General features: G+C 41.3%; 1 protein-coding gene across 2 annotated transcripts; it reads left to right on the top strand.

Moving 5' to 3' along the window:
- The first annotated feature begins 623 nt into the window (after positions 1–623).
- On the top strand, positions 624–9,721 carry idh3b (isocitrate dehydrogenase (NAD(+)) 3 non-catalytic subunit beta). 2 transcript variants are annotated; one of them, XM_071922676.2, is made up of 11 exons: positions 624–698; positions 1,727–1,900; positions 2,614–2,734; positions 3,152–3,212; positions 3,311–3,443; positions 3,870–4,003; positions 4,152–4,254; positions 4,506–4,652; positions 4,906–5,000; positions 5,192–5,252; positions 9,165–9,721. In XM_071922676.2, the coding sequence occupies exons 1-11, from the start codon at positions 645–647 to the stop codon at positions 9,240–9,242; spliced, it is 1,161 nt and encodes a 386-aa protein (XP_071778777.2). In that variant the 5' UTR covers positions 624–644; the 3' UTR covers positions 9,243–9,721. The 2 variants fall into 2 exon arrangements, with proteins under 2 accessions (XP_071778777.2, XP_071778768.2); XM_071922667.2 differs by lacking the exon at positions 9,165–9,721 and adding an exon at positions 6,666–7,607.
- The last annotated feature ends 1,018 nt before the right edge of the window (positions 9,722–10,739 follow it).

Genomic DNA, 10,739 nt, shown 5'->3' on the forward strand with positions numbered 1-10,739 from the left:
AGTGCTGATGGCCGGAGAGAACAGAGCAAAACTGAGCAAAAAAGCTCACATGCATCATTTTTCCCTTTTCTGCTGTATTTGATGTGTAATTTAAAAATCCATGAGATAGATTATTGGAGCTACTGTCACAGTGTGATTTGAGAACTAGCATTAATTTGTCATGAAAATTTTACAGCAATAAGCATTTCTTTATATTTTCTGTATATTGTAGAAAATCCTACTTTTAGCATTTTTAAAGTGGTCTTGTTTATAGGGTTTTCCCCTCTGCTGCTATTGTGTTTATTATTAGACATTAAAGCATGGTCTATTTAATAGGCTTATATGTCTTATTCAGTATAACACACATTGCAGACTGCTAGATATAGGCATATGAAAGTCATATGAAATATACTATACAAACATGAAGCTATTCTTTCTTTTTGTTAAAATTAATACATGCAAGGTCACTTCTTGTCTCAGAAATGTTTCCTAGGTCCCAGTCCAAGAGTGAATAACATTCCAATACATGCTTCAGATTTGTAGACTATGTGATTGGTCTTTTAATCATTGCCCACTTGCATGAAGTATTCTGTCCACCGGGTGGCGCTATTGCCGTGTAGTTCGCGTTGATGCACAGAAGAAGAAGAGGTACGCTCAGTTGCTGCATGTCTGCGACGATGGCGGCCGCCTTGAGGGGAAGCTTGGTAACATTGGTCAAGGTGAGTGTGTAGAGGATGCTTACAAGCTTATTTTGTACATACGTCCAGAGTAAAGGAGTGATTGTGGTTGTCACTGTACTGTTAAACCCAAGCACAATGATAGTATGAACTGTCAGGGGAAGAGACAGGCTGAGACATGAGCCACATTGACTTCAGCCATCCATGGCTTGTTGCTAACGCCGCATTAATAATACCATTCCTATGCATCAGACACGTTGTTTACTCAGCTATCTGTTGGCGTGGTGGTTAAAAGAAGTTGCTGTAACTGTGTTTCTGTGGCTGGTCTTGTCAGCTCGTTAACAAGAAAGAGACCAGAGAGTACGTTACAGTTTGGGTTATCAATGGAGACTCGCCTAGCTAGCCAATGACAATAGCTAAGTAGCTTTAGAGTCAGTGAGTTAGCTGGCTAAAGTAGCTAACTCAGTTGACCCAACCAAGTAACACTGGTTGGTAACCTGCTTGAGTGAGGCAGTGTGAGTCAACTGCCATTACATTCAGAAAGCCAACCACAAGCTAGCCTCTCAACGTGTTGTTTTCTCTTGTATGAGAACAGCACGTATCGGGGCTAACCACAAGCTAACTGTCTTGAAAGAACAGGCTTCAGATAAGAGACCTCCCTTCAAATAATATGCGTGCGTTATGATAACGATGTTTTAGTTGCCAGCCAACTGCAGCTTTCTCACTTGCCAGCTAGACACCATACTCATTCCAGTAACTCAGAAGCAAGGCACAGCATTGTGCCCTTGCCTAGAGAAAGTAGTACTAATCTCGCTGACCTTTAAAATAGTAGGTGACATGACATCTTTATGTGTTGTCATTTTGACAACTGAATTGTCACATTTACATAGCTCCCAACTTGTGTGCCCTGATTGTCGCCCCTCTCTGCCCAGTGGCTGATGACCCACCAGAAGCCTGTCAAAAACATGTCTACAAAAATAAAACAGTCCATCCATTCCCGTAAAGAACTACCTCCAGGACTGTCTTGAATAGATAACCCTGTGACCGTGTCCTCTCCTTCCTGACCTCAGGGCCTGAGCGGCCCTCGGTGGCAGCAGCTGGCCTCTCGACCATTGAGTGTGTCCGCTGGTCTCTGTGCCCCAGAAGCCCCCCCAGCTCGCGCAGATGCCACCTTCAAGGTGACGATGGTGCCAGGGGACGGAGTGGGACCTGAGCTGATGACCGCCGTCAAGGATGTGTTCAAGGTATTCCTTAACAATCATCAGAGCCTTCTGTCTTTTCTACAGAACACACAGTGTATGAGGTAGTGGGAAATGTTTCATAAAACGTCCACCAGCTTGCTGTATTTTCATGTTTGTTGAATTTATAGTGTTTTACTTTCCATCCTTATCCCAGCTCCTCCAGGCTTATTGAGCCTTTACTTAAGCTGTGTTCTTAACCATATTTCAAAACTGATAGGCACTGTTTTAAAATAACTATTCATGTTTTCAAATTGTCATTCTATTTAAATACTGATGGATGGATAGGTGTCAGTCCATTTTATTTTGTCCAGACAGGAAACCAGGACAAATTTACCAGAACAAATATAGATTAACTGACAGCTGCTTTTCAGGCATTGTCTGCCAAAGTAAATGTAGTGAACAGTGTAGTGATGGTCTGACATGGCAGGTTTCATTTTTGTACTGCTTCACCTCCCAATGTGCTTGTGCACCTGCAATATTACAGTAAGAATACAAGCATGGCAGTTCTGAAATATGATTCAATTAGCCTTGTACAAAAATGTAAATAGGTGAAAAATTAGGCAGACATGCTGAAATACAAAATATAGGCAGGTACATTTATGATTCTAATTGTAGTGGTTATTTGTAGTGTTGACTTCTGATCTTCCTGTGATTAGTCATTTGGATGTTTATTTATTCTCTATCCTGACCTTTTTTCCTGTTCGCCCTGTCTGCAGGCAGGTGATGTCCCAGTGGAGTTTGAGGAGTTCCACCTGAGCGAGGTACAGAACATGGCCAGTGAGGAAAAGCTGGATCAAGTGTTGACCTCTATGAAGACCAACAAGGTGGCCATGAAAGGTACCTGCCTTTCTTTCTCCTCACCTCACAGCTCACCTCCATCTAATGAACATACTGTCAGCGAAGTTAAAAGACTGCAGGCCTCGTCATCACCCCCACCCCACCCCCCCGGGACCGCCGGTGGCTGTGGTTACTGAGTGCACTCTTACCCTTAAATACAATTAATATAGAACTTTACTCTGGGCCAGCTCTTGTAATGCTAAGTGATCAGTAGATGATGGTAGGAAGATTGATGTAACAAGCCACTTACTTTTATATTAAAAAGAAAAGCGGTCTGCTGTTTTAAGATGTCAGCTTCTCTGCAGGTTGATGAATTCAGCCTTTATTCTTTGGCTGAAATAAAGCACATTAGAATTCAAGGATACTGTTTTTGGAATGTACTTAACAAATATGATTTTGGTGTGTTTGCTTATCTAGGAAAGATTCACACACCCATGGAGTTCAAAGGGGAGCTGGCGTCATATGAGATGAGACTGAGGTAAAACTGGAACCACAGCTGTGTGTTTATGTGTGCACCTCTGCCTGTTTGTGTTTTGAGTCTAATTTTTGTTTTCTCCCTCTCTGTCCGTGCCTCAGGCGTAAACTGGACCTGTTTGCCAATGTGGTTCATGTGAACAGCCTGCCAGGCTACAGCACTCGCCACAACAACCTGGACCTGGTCATCATCCGTGAACAGACTGAGGGAGAGTACAGCTCCCTGGAGCACGAGGTAAACAAGACCCTGCCAAATACATGACTGCGGATGTACAGTGGTTTTAAACCCACATTAAAAGAAAATGGATACTTGCTTTGAGGGGAGATTTCCCATGAACATGCAGTGCTTGGTCAGCATAAACGAAGCACCAACACAAAGACTTCTCTCTCTGAGGGTGGTACTGCGGTGGTATAGGGTGTTTTTTTTGTTGTGTTTGTTTGTGGTTTTTTCTGATGTGTTTTTGGGGTACTTGTCGCTTAGAGGGGGCAAGCCAATGGTAATCACGACTCATGATTGTTTAGCTATCCTCTAGTCTTTGATTTATATGAAGGTTTGTCAGCAGCATGACCACTAATATCTGTTGTAATTTTCCAAAACTGTAGACATGCACTGATAGAAATGGCTCTGTTAAAATTCCCATGCCCTCTCATTGCTCCTCAGAGTGTGACAGGCGTAATCGAATGTTTGAAGATCATCACCAGAGAGAAGTCACGGCGCATCGCCAAGTTTGCCTTCGACTATGCCACCAAGAAGGGGCGAAACAAGGTCACCGCTGTTCACAAGGCCAACATCATGTAGGTGGATGCAGGAACACTCTCTTTGCTTGTTCTCTTATTTGTTACATAAACACATCCTTGCCATGAATTTCTGAAATTGTATTCATTTGGGTCATTTGCATTACAATTATAGCAACACTTGTCCTCATACCCTGTCTCATTACAGGAAATTAGGAGACGGCCTCTTTCTCCAGAGCTGTGCGGAGGTGGCAGAGCTGTATCCCAAAATCAAATATGAGAACATCATCATCGATAACTGTTGCATGCAGGTATGCACAGCCCCACCACTGTTCATTCCCACTGTTATCAGTTCATCACTCACCCACACCTTTACTAATACATGATCTGGTTTAATATGTAATGCATATTAGCCTACGTTTTATTTTCAAGATTCTAGTATCTACTATCTATCTAGGCTAAATACAGCTTATTGGTTTTAGCTCCACTTTTCCATTTCTTGTTGCACCTTTGCATTATTTTACCGATATCTAAAAAAGCTCTTCCTCTCTCGATGCTGTAGCTGGTCCAGAACCCGTACCAGTTTGACGTGCTGGTGATGCCCAACCTTTACGGAAACATCATTGACAACCTGGCAGCAGGACTGGTTGGAGGGGCAGGAGTTGTGCCTGGGGAGAGCTACAGCGCCGAGTATGCCGTCTTTGAGACTGTGAGTTTCTGCGGGCCTGTTGCATTGTATTTTGTTTGTGTTTTACATCTGTTTCTCCTGTACTTTGAATTGTATTGATATTCTATTGATGTTTGTGTAGATGAGAATGAATGGCGGAAAATGATAATGGTGCATTGCAGAAATTCTGCATTCTGCATTTACTGAACCCTTCCCAGGAGCTCAGCGGTGGAGAAGACTTACAGCACTACAACAGTGTTATTCACACACCTGTCTCCTTTCTTCTCTCTGTCAGGGTGCACGCCACCCCTTCGCGCAGGCTGTAGGCAGGAACATCGCCAACCCCACAGCCATGCTGCTCAGTGCTGCTAACATGCTTAAGCACCTCAAGTGAGTCGAGTTCTTTGGTCTCGTAAGAAGTACACCACATTTTACCCCGCGCACCCTAATCCTTTGCCCAGGTCTAGCGTACCCCTCAAGGCTTGGAGAAGAGACTTAAGTGCCTGCTGTCTGAATGTGGACATACTGTATGTACAAGACAGTTTTGGCCTTGTCTTAATTGTCGCTGTATTGTGTTGCAGCCTGGAGTATCACTCCCACATGGTGTCAGATGCTGTCAAGAGGGTCATCAAACAGGGCAAGGTAAGTGTGTGCTTTATTTGTTAGTGCAGCTATTCCCACTGGTGCATCCAGCCTCCCGGTTCAAGCTAATAATGGTGACATCCACCATGACATAAACATTTTTATAGCAGTTATGATGTCTCTTAAGTTAGTGAGACCATTTCAACTAATAATCTAGTACAATCTTGTAGTTGACTGGCCAGTTTTCTGAGAAAATTCAGAGAATTTCCTGCAAGGAATCTTGCAAAACTCATCATTACAATGTCAGACAACAGCAACAGATATTCTTATAATCATTAACACCAAGTAGGAATAGTTTTTTTTCAGTATAGCTGTAGATGCAAGCAGATAAAAGTAAATCTCTGGTTCTACATTCAGCAGAATGTGGATAAGTGAAACCAAGAGGGCATGCGTACCATAATCCTGTCAGCCTGTGGTTCTAACTTAACAAGTACTCATCTGTTTTGTGGGTCAGTAACTGCATTGAATAAAATAGAAATTTCATCAGAGTTCACTTTTGAATGTGTGACCCTGAACAATCAACTACAAAGAGCTCTGGCACTTAAATCAATGAGACACTGAAAGATACTTGTGTTTCCTTATGGAACTTTCAATAAGCAAGGCAAAAAGTACAATTCCAGTCAGTGAAGGAACTGAACGGAGTCTTAAAGAAATGTCTGACCCCTCAAAGTCAGAACCATTTTAGATACTAAGCTTTGGGTCTGATGGCATCCCAAGACACAAGTAAAATGTTAGCAGTTCTTCACCCACAAATTCCATTCATTAGGATGAAATGCACATCTAACCAACTGCAACCCATATCAGAGTGTGTTAGAGAGCCTTTGATTACTCACTTGAGTGTGTGTTTGTGTATTTCTGTCTTAGCTCTTCTGGTATGTTTCTCTTCCCTGCTCTGCTTTGTTCTTGGTAGAAACCTGCACAGCAAGGTTACATGCATCCATTACCATGACAACTGTCTTTTTTTTTTTTTTTTTTAAACCAGCTTGGACTAACTGCTTTTTGCGAGCGACCCCTTTTGACACTAACATACCCTGACAGAAACACTAACATGGAGTCGGCCAACCGTGGTCCCTCAGATGGCTGTTGAAGCGCATGGCCAATTCAGCAACGCGCTCGAAATCGCATTTCAGCTTCAGGATAGGATTTCTTCTTTGTTCGTCACTGAGAGTTAGCGAAAGATATCATTTCAAATGGGGCAGCAGTGTCTTTGGATATCCTCAGGGGGAAAGGTGGCTAGGCAATTGTGCGAATGTGGGATGTCAACATATTGAACGTATGCTTGTCAATTGAAAGCAGAATTTGCCTGCTAGTTGTCTGAAATGCCCTCCCTCTCCCTCTTCCCTGTCCTTTAACCTCCTCCTCTCCATATACCCCATTATCCTGTGTGTGTGTATGTGTGTGTGTGTGTCCCAGGTGCGGACGCGAGACCTTGGCGGGTACTGCACTACTGGCGACTTTGTGCGTGCCGTTGTGGATAACCTGCGTCTCCGACCTGTTTACTAAGATGTGTGACCCCAGACACACCCCTCCCTGACATTTGCTTAAATGTGGACGGCCATCTTAACATGCACTGGATACATGTTAAGCCCCATATAACCTCCACTTCACTGTGCCAAATGATAAAATGTACCACACTGTTTTAACAAACACCATCTGTTGCATCCCAGTGGTTATGGTTTATAATGAGTTTCCCAATAGATCCAGTTGATTTGTGTTGTGCTTGACTAAAAACGTGGGCAACTCATGAGGCTTCCTCTGAATGAGTCCTGACATCACTTAAAGCATGATCTTTTGTTGCCCCTCTCCTCACACACCCACTCCTTCCTCATCTTCACTCTTCATCTGTCTGAGTCGTTGGGGTTTATAATCACATTCTTCTTTCACCGTGTCTCCCAAGTCAGAATGTTGTGCTAAAGTTCAATGCTTTTTCAACATTTTTACTGATCTGATGATGATTCAGAAAATCTATTTACACGTAAGACTTTTCAGCAATTCCGGTAGACTTTTTCTGTCTGCCTATTTTCCTGGCTTTTTGCTGCAATATCTAAATATTCTAGCCATGTTGGCCATACAGACTACCTCTGTATTTTTTTTACTGTAGTACATTCTTAAAAACTAGCTTCGAAGCAGCCTATTTGTTTGCCTATCAGCAGTTTTTATCTGCTAATCTGCTTCTCTTATGCCTTGAACTCCATCACCAGCTTCACTCTACTGTCTTGACATTTTTCTCTTCATGTGTCAAGTAGCTTCATCGCTTACAACTGAACCATCTAGAGATCTCGACTGCTACTCTACTGCTACTCTACTTCTCCATGATAACTCACTAATGCAAAACATTTCTGACCTCCAAATAATCCCTTAACGGTATTAATACAACCATACAACCATGTTCAGCCATTTCAGAATGGTGAATAGGAATTTAGTCCTAGTAAAGCCTATATATGCCATTTTATGTTACTGTATTGTAAAGGGAAATCCTCCATAATGCAGAATTCATGTTTTTTTTTTTTTTCAATGATATTGGATAATTGTTAATATTTTAACATGAACAGCTATGCCAAAACTAGAATCAAGAAAACCAAAGCTGTCTGATGTCAGCAAGATAAATGTTCAGGCGTTGCTCCATTGACGGTGAATCACTGCCTGACTTTTTGGACTGAATGTTTTGAGTTTTTATACCAAAATGAGCTACATTTCATAATAGTTCTAAAGAGAATTTCTTCATATCCACCCTAGATAATGTCAATGTCCATAAAGGCAGTCTCCTTTTCATTGTTGATGGAGCAGTTCCCTTTTGCCAGTGTCTTGGTTATTTTCGTTGTTTCTCCTTTAGATTTGGGAGAGTTGTTCATGCACATCAACTTAAAATTATCTAAGATTACAGGAATAAAGTGAATTCTAATTTAGTGTGGATTCTTAATCGAGGTCCCAGCCTTTTGTCATCAAATGAACTGGGCAAGTCATCAGTTTGATGACTCCTTATAGGCCACGGGCTGAAGGACAACATTTCTGTCACAAACTATTAATTCCATAGACCCTGAAAAATGTTCTACCAGTCCCTTATTGTATTTTTGTGCTTCAAAGTGACTTGATTTGTGGTCAATTGGTAACCACCCATAATGGAAAATAAAGTAATATATTAGTAACCAAATTATTGTTGTTTTGACCTTTTGGCACATTCAAATTTTGAAAGCTGTCTGTGTTGAGCATTTACCACTACCAGCGAAAACGTCGGCACACTTTCTCTGTTTATTTTTTATTATGTACGTCAACTGTAGTTACCTTTTTGATTACAAATGATCATTGAAAGGACATACTTTGTTTTCTTTTATGGAGATGTCATATTTTCATATTTGTAATGATCACAAATGGGATGTGGTATTGGGTTGTAAATGACACATTACTCTCTGAATGTTACAGTCGGTGTCGGACCTTTTAACTGTTGAACGAATGATGTTATGGTCAGATACGAATTAATAAAATATGAATGTTTTATGTGCTGGACAATGGCAATGTATTCTCTTCTATATCCTTAAAATACTCCACTCCATCTGTGAATGCTGAAATATGTGCTTCAGGGATGACAGTTTACCACTAATATAGGTTGGTTGGGGTTATAGTGAGTAATTTGATTAGTGCTATAGTTTAATTCGTAGTTTCAGACAAGTAATGTCTCTTGAAATAAAATGTGACTGTCTATAGTAAAATGTAGTGGACGAGGCTGAGGGAAAAGACAGGTGCGTTATAAAAGAACAGAGCTCATTCTTTTCCTGTTTGTAGTATCTGTATTTTGTGTGAGTTCAGTTTTTAAAGGCTCTCTAACACACTGGCAAATGTGTGTGTGTGTGTGTGTGGACATGTGTTGCTGCAGCTGTGTATATGTGTAACACGCTGTTCTTATGTTTGCAACAGGTGCGCACAGGAGACCTGGGGGGCTATGCCACAAGTGACGAGTTCACCCGGGCTGTCATTGCTAACCTGGCAGTCTAAGTATTGTATCTGCAAATCTGTCAGCAGCTAACAAACGCACACGCTTGCTTTTTAATTTACCTCTCAACAAACTGATGGCTCTACAGTGTCCATACAAATATTGCCCTTACAACAGCTTACACACCATGCTCAAACGCTGCTTTACAGTTGAGCACACCATATCAAATGAGGGACCTGCTATACTAAGGCAAAAAAAAAAACAGGAACTGGGGGTTCAAGACAAGGTCAAGACATAAGTCTCATAATCAGCACAAAATATGAATGTTTTCCCATGCAGTAACACTGGTACACACCTGCCAGTCTCATTCTGTTCTGTGCTAGGATACTGTACTTTCTACTGAACAGTTTTATGCCTGGACCTTAATTAACAGTCAATACATGATGTATGTACACTTGTCATATTTATTGTTATTTATTCAAAGTTTTAGCCATTTTGCTTGTTCATTTATGAGGGGCAATAAATGACATGTGATACATTGTGTGGAAAATCTTTGCATGAATGTTAATATCAAAGTGATGCAATATTTTGAGTTATGGAAAGTTTATCAGGGTGGTGGCTCGGTGGGATAGCACTGTTGCCTCACAGCAAGAAGAATTCAGGTCTGATTCCTGGTCCCGGCCCGTTCTGTGTGAAGTTCGCATGTTCTCCTTTGGGTGCTCTGATTTCTGCCCACTGTCCCACAGTCCTAAGACATGCAAGTCAGGTGGATGGGAGAGGCTCCAGCCCCCCCCAGACCCTGAAGAAGAATAATCAAGTTAAGAAAATGAACAAATGAAAAGTTATGCTGCAGCGACACAGTTTCTCATTCATTATCTCCTGTGATCTATGTGATCTCTTCTGAGCACGCACAACAGGATGTTTTACTGATCTTAGACACAATTCAAATAGTCCTGTGCACTCGTCTCTGTTTAGGACGAGACAAGACTTAACATTTGAAGAGTTTATTCCAAAATCAAACATTTGAAAAACCTTTGACAAAATAATTGCTGACATGATAGTAAAATTAGTCATAGGATAGCAGTTATGTTATCAGCTATCTTAAGACATTGAGATATTAACCTCCTCTTTGACTTTCTTAAATGAGGCAATAGGATTCAACCTTTTGAACCAATTTGTCTTATTTGGATTTATGCATTTTTTAAATGGGTGTGTTGGTGTAAGGCTCAAACAAAAGCTTGTCTTGGGCATATACATGTTTTGGTCAGATTGGTATTCATCATGATTTTCTTTGGTTCTTCCGTCCATGGCTGCAATAATGTGTCCCATTCATAATAAACTAGATCAGATTATTATGAATGGACTCACTGTTACCAAGGACCCCCAACTAGATGCACATTAGGCCACAGATGCCATTTGATAAGAGTCTATCCCAGAGACACCCATGTGAGAAGATTGTTATTTATGATTTAGTACAGCAATAACAATACTGTCTGTACTGTAGGTGGGTTGATAACAACAGTGGGGACAGTGAAACCATCAAAACAGCCTTATACACT

The sequence above is a fragment of the Centroberyx gerrardi genome, chromosome 5 (genome assembly GCF_048128805.1).
Source record: "Centroberyx gerrardi isolate f3 chromosome 5, fCenGer3.hap1.cur.20231027, whole genome shotgun sequence".
Taxonomy (NCBI): Eukaryota; Metazoa; Chordata; class Actinopteri; order Beryciformes; family Berycidae; genus Centroberyx; species Centroberyx gerrardi.

Coding starts and splice junctions, on each gene's coding strand:
- idh3b (XM_071922667.2), top strand. CDS start 645: ATGTCTGCGACGATGGCGGCCGCCTTGAGGGGAAGCTTGGTAACATTG. Junction 2,735..3,151: donor CAACAAGGTGGCCATGAAAG/GTACCTGCCTTT, acceptor TTGCTTATCTAG/GAAAGATTCACACACCCATG. Junction 4,653..4,905: donor AGTATGCCGTCTTTGAGACT/GTGAGTTTCTGC, acceptor TCTCTCTGTCAG/GGTGCACGCCACCCCTTCGC.